This window comes from Procambarus clarkii, chromosome 75 (genome assembly GCF_040958095.1).
Source record: "Procambarus clarkii isolate CNS0578487 chromosome 75, FALCON_Pclarkii_2.0, whole genome shotgun sequence".
Taxonomy (NCBI): Eukaryota; Metazoa; Arthropoda; class Malacostraca; order Decapoda; family Cambaridae; genus Procambarus; species Procambarus clarkii.
In genome coordinates this window covers 985376-997770 of record NC_091224.1, presented here as the reverse complement: position 1 = coordinate 997770, position 12395 = coordinate 985376, and the positions used below count along the sequence as shown (strand labels likewise).

The following is a 12395-nucleotide window of genomic DNA, read 5'->3' as shown; positions in this document are numbered from 1 at the left end:
AGGCGTCTTCTTTCCTCTCTTCCTTCAGGCGTCTTCTCTGCTCTGTCGATGATCTTACCCTTTGCTGTCAGGGTGATGATTCGCCTCTCCTTCAACGGCGGCTTCAACTTGAGATTGATGCCGAGTCGTCTTGTGCCACCGATCCTGGCTTCAAGTTCTCAACTGCTAAGACTTGTGCCATGACTTTTGCTCGGAAACGGGTTGTTCTTCGTCCCTCTGTCACTTTATGGTCATCCCCTTGAGTACAGATATTCCTCGAAGCTTTTGGGATTATTCCTTGACATTCGTTTGTCTTGGTCTCCCCATATCTCTTACCTCAGTGTTGAGTGCTCCAAGGCCCTTACCCTCCTTCGGGTATTGTCTCATACTTCTTGGGGAGCAGATAGGCGCGCACTCCTTGCTGTACATTCCTCTCTCGTCCTGTCTAAGCTCGATTATGGTTGCCCTGCTTACTCGTCTGCTTCTCCTCCTACTCTTCGCCGTCATGATGCTTTGCACCCTACTGGGTTGCGCCTCAGTTCTGGTGCCTTTCGTTCGACTCCCGTCCTTAGCTTGTATGTTGACACTGGCTTCCTATCTCTCCAGGACCGCTGTGATCGCTACTGTCTTCGCTATCGTGCGCGCGGTCCTTGCAACATCCTTCCTCTCACCTCTGTCGTGCTTTAACTTTTACCCCTCCTGCGGTTTCTATTCCTCTTCATCGCCATCACCTTTCTGTCCGATTTTCTCGCTTACAGGATTATCTTTTAATTCGTATTTCTAATGTTTCTCCTCGTGTTCCTTTTTTGCCCCCGTGGAGAATCCCCCTACCGCAGTTTTGTACATCCTTGACCCGCATCAATAAAGCTTTTACCCCTCCTACGGTTCTAAAACAAAGTTTTAGAGCTCAGTTTCTTTGAGCAGTTTTCTTCTCACTCGCGCTCCGTTTCCGTCTTCACTGATGGGTCTAAGTCTGCAGATGGTGTTGGCTTCTGTTGTTTTTCATGATTGCACTTATGTGTCGCTTACCTCCGGAGACTAGCATCTTCACAGCGGAGCTTTATGCTGTTCTCTATGCTCTTTGTCTCCTGCTTTCTCGTTGTCAATCTTCCTTTGTAGTTGTTGTTGACTCTCAAAGTGCCCTCACGGCTCTTGGGTCCTTTAAAAACTTTCATCCAGTGGTTGTCAAGATCCATCATTAGCTGTTTCTTGTTCACAGTAAATTGAAGTCGGTTAAGTTTTGTTGGGTTCCCAGCCATATTGGTGTCTCTTTAAATGAGCATGCGGATGCTGCCACCAGGGAAGCTGTCTGCTCTTGTCCCATCTCTCCTGTAAACGTATTCCTTATTCTGACTTTTACCCGGTAATCCATTCCTCCATCCTTACCCATTGGCAGGCTTGTTGGTCGTCTGTTACTGGTAACAAACTATGTACTCTTAAAAGTTGTCCTTGTGGCCCTCCCCGTACCACTGTAACCGGCGATGGGAAACGGCTCTGGCGAGGTTGCGTATTGGCCATACTCGCTTAACTCATGGTCACTTAATGGAACGCCGCCCTGCTCCTTATTGTCCTAATTGCATTATCCCTCTTACGGTCGTGCATGTCCTTCTTGAATGTCCTGACTTCCAGGACGAGCGTGTGTCCTGCTTTAAAACCGCCCCTCGCGGTCACCTGTCCCTCAATAGAATTCTTGGTGACTCTGATACTTTTGATATCGTTCGCCTTATGCGTTTTTGTTCTCGTATTGGCATCCTTGGTGATATTTAGCGCCCTCTGATTATTCCGCACATTTGATGGTGCTACATAGCCTTCCCGGTTTGATGCCTTCTTTTAATAATTATTTACTTACAAAGACAGATTAACAAAAAAACAAGAGACGAAGAGAATAGCGCCATGGGGGAAGAGTCGTGGCGTTCTACACTAGCCATGGAATCTTTTGGGAGCGAATCTTCCATGCTGTAAGGAATAATTTACTGTGTTAATGTTAGCTTGCCAAGCACGACTCTTAAGAAGAAGAGAATAAACAATCTAGTTACCGTGATCCATGTATTAATCTGAAGAGGTCGAGCGGTTGTCTGCTTCCACTAGAAAATAAAGCGGAAAAGAATAATTGTCTTATATAGTTGTTTTTATAAATGGGTCAATTATATACTGTTTAATAAACTATATTAATATCTATGACTAGTTACTGCAGGGCTGAATAAGGCTCGCTTTCCAACCTATATGAAGGAAATTATAACAATTACCATGATTTATGTAAGAAATATTATACAAATTTCTCAATTTATCAAGAATTAAGAAACATTACCCCATTTTTATAAGAAACTGCAAATAATTTAGTGTTTCTGTACCGTGATGTTTACCATCTACAAATTGGAATATAAAAATTGCAAAATATAAAAACTATACATGCTATAGATAGTTGTATTTAAGGATAATTTATAGACAATTATACAACTAATCAGGGAAAAGCGCCAAGCCATTACACCTATATATACCTGTGAAGGGGTCAGGATAAGGATTTGGGATGGGACGGACGGGGGGGGGGGAAGGAATGGTGCCCAACCTCTTGGACGGTCGGGGATTGAACGCCGACCTGCATGAAGCGAGACCGTCGCTCTACCGCCCTGCCCAAGTGGTTTGTCATATAGACAAATGAAGGTCTTACCGAAATTAAAACAACTCGGCACAACCACTATGGCTGTCATTAGAAGTGACCCATTGTTAAAAATGTATTAAATTCTTAATCAATATGAAATAATTACACAAAAATAAAAAGTAAGATTAGAATAGGTTTATTTGTTAAGCATCGCCCCCTCCCCGCTCGGCTCGTTGTCGCCGTGTGGGGGCTTCGTGGGCGGCTGCCGGAGTGTGATGCTCCTTAGGACAGTCCTCTGTCCTTTTCTAGCCTTGTGCTCCTGCTGCCGTCCTCTCCAATTCTGCTGGGCACCTTTTCCTTTTCCTTCTGTTTCGTTTTTCTCCCCCCTCTTCTCCTATCTGCTTGCCGTTTCCTGCCGACCTTTTGCTCGTTCTGGTTCTTCCATGGACTTCTTCTATTTTGACGCCCGGGTGCTTGAGGAGGCATACTCATGCACCCGTAGAACTGCAGTACCCGACGTCGAGAGCGAGGGGAACCTTTTATTGTCAATCCCCACTTCGTCACTGAACCCGATCTCGGCGGACTGTCGGTTTCTTAAGGTGGCGTTTGTGGGGCGTATACTCACGACGCACCCCTAGGAGGCCCCGACAAGATCGGCGATAGCTTCTTGTTGGGTGTCCTGCCTCTAATTGTGGCTCCATGGTGGGTGTGGGGGCACATTCGTGAGTGAATTCTTCTTTTCGTCAAGATGATAACCCCTGTTTCGGCTGCTTCTGGCTTACCTTCTCAGGCTCGTGGGGTGGGCGACCAAGCCCCCGAGTCGGTCCGTATTGGAAGACCGGGCTCTGTAGCCTCCGCTGCATTGGGCCCCGACCTTGCTCCTCCTTTGGCCTCTCTGACTCCTTCCCCTGGCTCCCCTCCCTCCTCTGTGGTTGGGTCGAGCCCCAAGCCCCCAGTGGTGACTACCTCGTCCCCTGGCGCGGCTCCTTCTCTAGTTGTAACTACTGCGCCTTTTAACCCCTCTCTCTCTGGGGGTTCTCACCACCGTCCTCGTCACGGCCGCCCTCGCTCGATTCCTTCCAGTTCTGCTACCTATCAAGCCTTGTTTGGTCCCGCTTCGTGGGCCAAATATTTTGATCTCCCTCTTGATTCTGCGCCTCCTGACGATTTCTCCCTTCATCGACATCTCATTGATTCCGTGGATGCCTCCATTACTTTCAACACCACTCGTCTCGGTACACGTGTCGTTGCTGCTCCTTCTCAGGATGCTGCTTCCCGCTTGGCTGCCTTATCCTGCCTTGGCGAGACCCCCGTTCGGGTCTCGAAGAACGCTCAGTTGAATGCCAGTGTTGGCACTATTTTGCTCCCGCCCCATGTTGCAAGCGGTGTTCGGGACCTGCGCGACTGCCACGACGATATTCGACATATCCTTGCTGCCCAGGGCCATTCTATTCTCCAGGTGGACACGTTTACTCGTCCCCCTCGTGGTAGTCGCCGTCAACCCCTCCGGGTTGTGAAGATTACCTTTGATGGTAGGACCCTTCCACCCTCTGTCATTCTTGCTGGTGCCAGGTGCTCTGTCCAGGAGTACATTCCTTCTCCTCGGCTCTGCAACAAGTGCTGGAGGTTTGGGCATGGTGCCCTCCGCTGCTCCGGGACTCTCTCTCTCTGTCCTTTGTATGGTGGCGAAGGTCACTCTAAGTCGGAGTGCACTTCTCCCCAGGCTCGTTGCCTCAACTGCGGTGAGGCCCATCCTACCTTCTCCCGTGCGTGTGTCCATTACAAGCTTGAGGCAGCCGTCCTCAACCTGAAGCACCGGGAGCGTTTATCTTTTCCTGAGGCGAGGCGCCAGGTTCGCCGGCTCCCGCCTTATGCTAATATCTCTTATGCTCGGGTGTTGCGCTCTTCCTCTCCTCGTCCTTCCCGCCTTCCTCAGACTCACAACCGTTTCCGGGCCTTGGACCCTGATGCGCCCACTGCCCCCTCCTCTGTTCCTTTGGGTTCTCTCCCGAAGGATCCTCCTCCTGGTCCTCTGTCTGGGGTTCCCCTTCCTTCTACCCGGTCTGTCGTGTCTTCTGTGTCTTCTTCCTCGTCCCCCTCCGATCCTCCTTCCTATCCTCTTCCTCCATCTATCGGCTCTCCCCACCGCCTGTCGGTGCGGGCGGATGTCCATCGCTCTCCTAACAGCCGTCGTGTGTGCTCTCGTTCGGCTTCTCCTGTTGAGACACTGGAATCCGTTGCCCGGTACGTAGTTGCTGGGACACCGGTCTCTTTAAGTCAGAAGCGTAAGCCTGGCTCCTCTCCTTCCTCTTCCCCGGCGGGTAAGAAGGCTTCGCTTTCTTCCTCAGCTCCTCCTTCTGGCTCTGTTGCTCCTTCCCCTCCCGTTTCAGTGCTTGCGCCCCCTGTTCCTGCTATGGAGGTTTCTTTGGCCCCTGCTTCCCTTTCGGTTGCTGCTCTTGCTGGGGTGCGCTCCCCTCTTTCTACTCCCCCTCCTCCTGCTGCTGTCCTTGACGGCTCCTCTCCGTTCTCTACTCCTCTTCCTCCTCCTCCTCTTCCTCCTCCTCCTCCTCCTCCGGACCCTGCCCGCCCACCTCTGATCTGTTCTCCCGTTTCCTTCCCTCCGTCTTTGCTCAGTTTACCCATGCCCCCTAACCCTGACTTTGCTGACCCTGATCCCGACTCTGATATTCTTTAACGTGCTCTGTTGCTCTTTCGCCTTTGTTTCTTCCTTGTTCTCTGTTTTTGTCCTTTCTCTTCTCGTCGTTGTCCATTCTTCAATGGAACGTTCGAGGTTATTACGCCAATTTCCTGGAACTCCAACTTCTGATTTCGCGGTTTTCGCCCCTTTGTGTCTGTCTCCAGGAGCCAATGCTTGGTGCTCGTCCTGGTCGTTTTCGTGGCTATTCCTTTCTCTCCCCCCCCCCCCCAGCCATTGCTGGGGCTTCTAATTCTTCTGCTCTCTTGATTCGGGCTGATGTTCCCTTTGTTCCTTTACTTTTTCCTTCGCCTCTCCATTGTTCTGCTGCTCGTATCTTTGTGGGGAAATGGTACACAGTTTGTTCCATTTATCTCCCCCCGAGTGTCCCGCTCTCTCTTCCTGATTTGAAACACCTCCTGGACTCCTTGCCGGAGCCTGTGCTCCTGCTGGGTGACTTCAATTGTCGTCATTCTCTTTGGGGTGACGTTCTGACGAATACCCGGGGTCGCCTCCTTGAGCCGTTTCTCCTCTCTTCTTCCCTGTCTCTTCTGAATTCTGGTGAGCCCACTCATTTGGACTCTCGAACTCGCACCCTTTCTTGTCTTGATCTTTCTCTCTGCTCTTCTTCTCTTTACTTAGATTTCACGTGGCAGGTTCTTGATGACCTCCATGGAAGTGATCATTTCCCCATCCTTGTTTCCTTTTTCTCTTTTCGCCCTTCCCTCTCTTTCCCTAGGTGGCAGTTTGCTAAGGCAGACCGGACCCTATTTACCCTCAGTGCTGCTCTCCCTGACCTCTCCCTTCTGCCTCTCTCTCGCGCTCTCCTCCTTTTTCATGACACTGTCTTCAACGCTGCCCTCCGCTCTATTCCTCGCTCTTCCTCTCGGGGTCCACGGAAGTGCGTTCCCTGGTGGAATGCGGACTGTGCTCGGGCTGTCCGCTGTAAGCGTGCAGCCTGGAAGAGGCACCGCCGTAGGCAGACGACCGATTCTTTTCTTTTCTTTCGGAAAGCGAGTGCGGTGGCCCGTAGGGCCATCCGTACGGCTAAACATGAATGTTGGGCATCTTATGTCTCAACAATTACGTCCGAGACCCCTCTGGCCCAGATCTGGAAGCGTATCCGCAAGATAGCGGGTAAGTTCGTTCCCGATGTTTCACCGGTCCTTCACCTCCATGATACTCCTGTGGCGGACCCGTTGCAGGTCGCTTCCGAACTGGGTTCCCACTTTTCTTCTGCTAGCTCTGGTCTTCATCTTCCCCAATCTTTCCTTCTTCGTAAACCTGTCCTTGAGTCTCGTCCTTTAGATTTCTGCACTCATCTTCAGCTTCCCTATAATGATCCCTTCTCTCTCTCTGAACTTCGTTCTGCCCTGGCCCTCTGCGGTTCTACGGCGGCGGGCTCCGATGGTATTCATTATGAGATGCTTCGCCATCTCCCTCCGAGCACGTCTCAGTATTTACTGAGTCTGTATAATCGGATCTGGGAGTCGTCGTCAGTCCCTGAGGACTGGCTCGATGCCGTTGTCCTCCCTGTTCGCAAACCGGGGTCTCTGGGTACTTCCCCTAAGGACTTTCGCCCTATTGTTCTCACAAGTTGTGTCTGCAAACTCTTTGAACGTATGGTTAACGTTCGTCTGATGTGGTTCCTGGAACACCATCACCTCCTCTCCCCTTCTCAATTTGGTTTCCGCAAGTGCCGCAGCACGACAGATGTCCTGGTGAACTTGGAGGTCTATATTCGTACTGCTTTTGCTGCGAAGACCTCCGTTGTTGCCGTCCTTTTTGACCTAGAAAAGGCTTACGACACCACTTGGCGTTATCATATCCTATCTCAACTTCATTCTTTTGGCCTTCGTGGTCATCTCCCTCTCTTTCTCCGCAGCTTCCTCTCTCGTCGTTCATTCGGGTGCGCCTTGGTACCGCTCTCTCTCCCTCTTTTCAGCAATACGAAGGTGTGCCCCAGGGTAGTGTTCTGAGCACTACTCTTTTTCGTGTTGCCCTCAATGGTCTTCTTTCCTCTCTTCCTTCTGGTGTCTTCTCCGCTCTCTATGTCGATGATCTTACCCTTTGTTGTCAGGGTGATGATTCGCCTCTCCTTCAACGCCGGCTTCAACTTGCAATTGATGCCGTGTCGTCTTGGGCCACAGGTCATGGCTTCAAGTTCTCTACTTCTAAGACTTGTGCCATGACTTTTACGCGGAAACGGGTTGTTTTTCGTCCCTCTTTGTCACTTTATGGTCATCCCCTTGAATACAAAGATTCCGCGAAGCTTTTGGGGTTATTCCTTGACACTCGTTTGTCTTGGTCTCCCCATATCTCTTACCTCCGTGTTGAGTGCTCTAAGGCCCTTACCCTCCTTCGGGTCTTGTCCCATACTTCTTGGGGGGCAGATAGGCGCACTCTCCTTGCTTTACATTCCTCTCTCGTCCTGTCTAAGCTCGATTATGGTTGCCCTGCTTACTCGTCTGCTTCTCCTTCTACTCTTCGCCGTCTTGATGCTTTGCACCATACTGGGTTGCGCCTCAGTTCTGGTGCCTTTCGTTCGACTCCCATCCTTAGCTTATATGTTGACACTGGCTTCCTGTCTCTCCAGGACCGCCGTGATCGCTACTGTCTTCGCTATCTTGCGCGGTCCTTGCAACATCCTTCCTCTCGCCTCTGTCGTGCTTTAACTTTTACCCCTCCTGCGGTTCCTGTTCCTCTTCACCACCTCCCTCTTTCTGTCCGGTTATCTCGCCTACAGGATTCTCTCTCCGTTCGTATTTCTGATGTTTCTCCTCGTGTTGTTCCTTCTTTGCCTCCGTGGAGGGTCCCTCTTCCGCGGTTTTGTACTTCCTTGACCCGTATCACTAAAGCTTTTACCCCTCCTACGGTTCTAAGGCGCCTTTTCCTCGAGCACTTTTCTTCTCACTCCCGCTCCATTTCTGTCTTCACCGATGGGTCTAAGTCAGCGGACGGTGTTGGCTACTCTGTTGTTTTTCCTGATCGCACTTATATGTGTCGCTTGCCTCCGGAGACTAGCATCTTTACAGCGGAACTTTATGCTATTCTCTATGCTCTTCGTCTCCTGCTTTCTCGTTGTCAGTCTTCCTTTGTGGTTGTTGTTGACTCTCGTAGTGCCCTCATGGCTCTCGGGTCCTTTAATCCGGTTCATCCAGTAGTTGTCGAGATCCAGCATTGGCTGTTTCTCGTTCACAGTAAATTTAAGTCGGTTGAGTTTTGTTGGGTTCCCAGCCATATTGGTGTGTCTTTAAATGAGCGTGCGGATGCTGCCGCTAAGGAAGCTGTCCGCTCTTGTCCCATCTCTCGTAAAGGCATTCCGTATTCCAACTGTTACCCGGTTATCCATTCCTCAGTCCTTACCCGTTGGCAGGCTTCTTGGTTGTCTGTTACTTGTAACAAGCTACATACTCTTAAATGTTGTGTTTCCTCGTGGCCGTCCTCCTTCCACCGTAACCGGCGGTGGGAAACAGCTCTGGCGAGGTTGTGTATTGGCCATACTCGCTTAACCCATGGTCACTTGATGGAGCGCCGCCCTGCTCCTTATTGTCCTAGTTGCATTGTCCCTCTTACGGTCGTGCATGTCCTTCTTGAATGTCCTGACTTCCAGGACGAGCGTGTGTCTTGCTTTCCGACCGCCCCTCGCGGTCACCTGTCCCTCGATAGAATTCTTGGTGACTCGGATACTTTTGATATCGTTCGCCTTATGCGTTTTTGTTCTCGTATTGGCATCCTTGGTGATATTTAGCGCCCTCTGATTATTTTGCGTATTTGATGGTGCTACATAGCCTTCCCGGTTTGGTGCCTTCTTTTGATAATTACTTACTTACTTGTTAAGCATCGGCACGTTATATGACTTGTGTGAGGATGAGCTCTATACTCTGCAAGATGCGTCAGCTTAAGCAAGGTGCTGGACGAAGCGCATATGGCCGAAAATTGACGTAATTTTCACTCTCATAACTTGCATCTCTGTGCGTCCCGTATTCACCAACAGGAACTCATGACTGTAGATACCACGCACGCGTCCCAAATTCCCCCATATTCTCTTATATTAAACATGAAATGGGCCGCGTACTGTTGTGCACATCACGCATTAACTGAAGCCTAGTATAACACGCGTTCACCGATACCTTGTATATCACGCATTCACCGATACCTTGTATATCACGCATTCACCGATACCTTGTATATCACGCATTCACCGATACCTTGTATATCACGCATTCACCGATACCTTGTATATCACACATTCACCGATACCTTGTATATCACACATTCACTAACACATTGCGCATCACGTTTTCACTGACGTCTTGCACATGTGCGTATATAATACATATTCCACGGGAGGCCAAACCACAGCTCTCTGACCTTTAATATGCGGCTCGTGAATTTTTTTTTTAAAGAATTTGAATATTGCATAAATTTCCACCCGAATCCAGAGCCAGGAACATGCGGCTATATAAAGAGTTCCAATACCTATGAAAGGGAGTTCAGTATTAGTTCAGACTCGATATATCCTGAACTAAAGAAAACGAGTGTGAGGCTCATATAAATTTTCAGCATATATTATTGTGACTCACGGAACTCTGTCATGAAGGTTGAGAAGTGGAAGCCTCGTGCGATCCTTATAGACCAACACCTGACGGAGCTAGTTCGTACAGCTCTGACGACATATCAGCCAGATTATAAATGATTTACAGCCAAGATGGAGACCAGCAAGACCACTACTAGCGGTAAATATTGTCTTTAATAACCTGATATTTGTAGCATTGTATATTTTGCCATAAAAATTAAAATTTAATAAGACTAATATTGTACGGTGGAAATCTGATTACAGTATCAAATTTTTGTGCTCACTTTTTTTTTTACATATTTGTGTGTTTGTGATTCCTGAAACTAATACAAATTAACATTTTAAAACCGCATGAACGAATAAATATTACTGTATTGTATTTGATAGACATTTTTTTAAATTTATAAAACATTTTTGTAACAAAATGTGTAACAATAAAAACCAAGGTGTTAATTTCGTTCATTTCTTCCGGCGCTCAAACTTGTGAACTTTATCATTTGTGGCTCTTACAGTGAGCAAGTTTGGCCGCCTCTTGAGTCATAGTCCCTCTTAACCAACGCGTATTTCTACAGCCTACACACACATGCGTTACGGCGCCTTACTCCTGACGCATTGATAACGCATTACTTGTACTTGGGGTGCGTCTACCCCGACGCACGCCACAACACCTTTGTAAAGTGCTTTCAGAAGGTGGGACCCCCACTGCTGCAGTTACCAATCACCCTAACGACTGTCCGGAATAATTACACAATAATTTAAGTATTTGTATCAGCCATTTTAAGATAAAGAAATTCTTGAAATTACCACTTTTTACTACATAATATTTAAGGGCAACAATATTTTGTTGATGAGAGATATTCATAAATGTCTGGCCCATGTTTACACTCTGGTCAGTGGCGGAGACGCCGTGGGCATGGTGGGGCGTGTTTACACTTGGTGCTGGCGAGTGTCTCTTTCTCCAGACAAGTGAGTGTACCATAGGCCAAGCGTGTGTACCTTTGGACAAGTGTGTGTACCATAGGCCAAGCGTATGCACCTTCGGACAAGTGTGTGTACCATAGGCCAAGCGTATGCACCTTCGGACAAGTGTGTGTACCATAGGCTAAGCGTATGCACCTTCGGACAAGTGTGTGTACCATAGGCCAAGCGTATGCACCTTCGGACTAGTGTGTGTACCATAGGCCAAGTGTGTGTACCTTCGGACAAGTGTGTGTACCATAGGGCAAGTGCGTGCACCTTCGGACAAGTGTGTGTACCATAGGGCAAGTGCGTGCACCTTCGGACAAGTGTGTGCACCATAGGCCAAGTGTGTGCACCATAGGCCAAGTGTGTGCACCTTCGGACAAGTGTGTGTACCATAGACCAAGCGTATGCACCTTCGGACAAGTGTGTGTACATTTGACCAATCGTATGTTCCCTCCGGCAAGTGCGTGTGCCATTGGACAAGTGTTGTTGTTGTTCAGCGGATGTACTCCGTGGACAAATGTCAGTACCTTTTACAAGTGTGGTGGTGACCATTACAAGTGTGGTGGTGACCATTACAAGTGTGGTGGTGACCATTACAAGTGTGGTGGTGACCATTACAAGTGTGGTGGTGACCATTACAAGTGTGGTGGTGACCATTACAAGTGTGGTGGTGACCATTACAAGTGTGGTGGCGACCATTACAAGTGTGGTGGTGAGCATTACAAGTGTGGTGGTGAGCATTACAAGTGTGGTGGTGAGCATTACAAGTGTGGTGGTGAGCATTACAAGTGTGGTGGTGAGCATTACAAGTGTGGTGGTGAGCATTACAAGTGCGGTGGCGACCATTACAAGTGCGGTGGCGACCATTACAAGTGCGGTGGCGACCATTACAAGTGCGGTGGCGACCATTACAAGTGCGGTGGCGACCATTACAAGTGCGGTGGCGACCATTACAAGTGCGGTGGCGACCATTACAAGTGCGGTGGCGACCATTACAAGTGCGGTGGCGACCATTACAAGTGCGGTGGCGACCATTACAAGTGCGGTGGCGACCATTACAAGTGCGGTGGCGACCATTACAAGTGTGGTGGCGACCATTACAAGTGTGGTGGCGACCATTACAAGTGTGGTGGCGACCATTACAAGTGTGGTGGCGACCATTACAAGTGTGGTGGCGACCATTACAAGTGTGGTGGCGACCATTACAAGTGTGGTGGTGACCATTACAAGTGTGGTGGTGAGCATTACTAGTGTGGTGGTGACCATTACAAGTGTGGTGGTGACCATTACAAGTGTGGTGGTGACCATTACAAGTGTGGTGGTGACCATTACAAGTGTGGTGGTGACCATTACAAGTGTGGTGGTGACCATTACAAGTGTGGTGGTGACCATTACAAGTGTGGTGGTGACCATTACAAGTGTGGTGGTGACCATTACAAGTGTGGTGGCGACCATTACAAGTGTCGATCCACGTAAAGTTAGCCACAAGTGGAGGTGGCGGAGCAGCCCTGGAGGACACCTGGACTAATCAGCACGTCAGGACAGGTGGGTGACACTGCTACTGTGTTCACAGATCA

The 12395-nt window shown here is 49.2% G+C and overlaps 1 protein-coding gene across 1 annotated transcript; it reads right to left on the bottom strand.

Moving 5' to 3' along the window:
• Positions 1–1949: 1949 nt before the first annotated feature.
• Positions 1950–11958, bottom strand: LOC138356916 (uncharacterized). The gene is made up of 3 exons (XM_069313448.1): positions 11647–11958; positions 2343–2345; positions 1950–2063 (listed from the first exon to the last, which is right to left on the bottom strand). The coding sequence occupies exons 1-3, from the start codon at positions 11956–11958 to the stop codon at positions 1950–1952; spliced, it is 429 nt and encodes a 142-aa protein (XP_069169549.1).
• Positions 11959–12395: the final 437 nt, after the last annotated feature.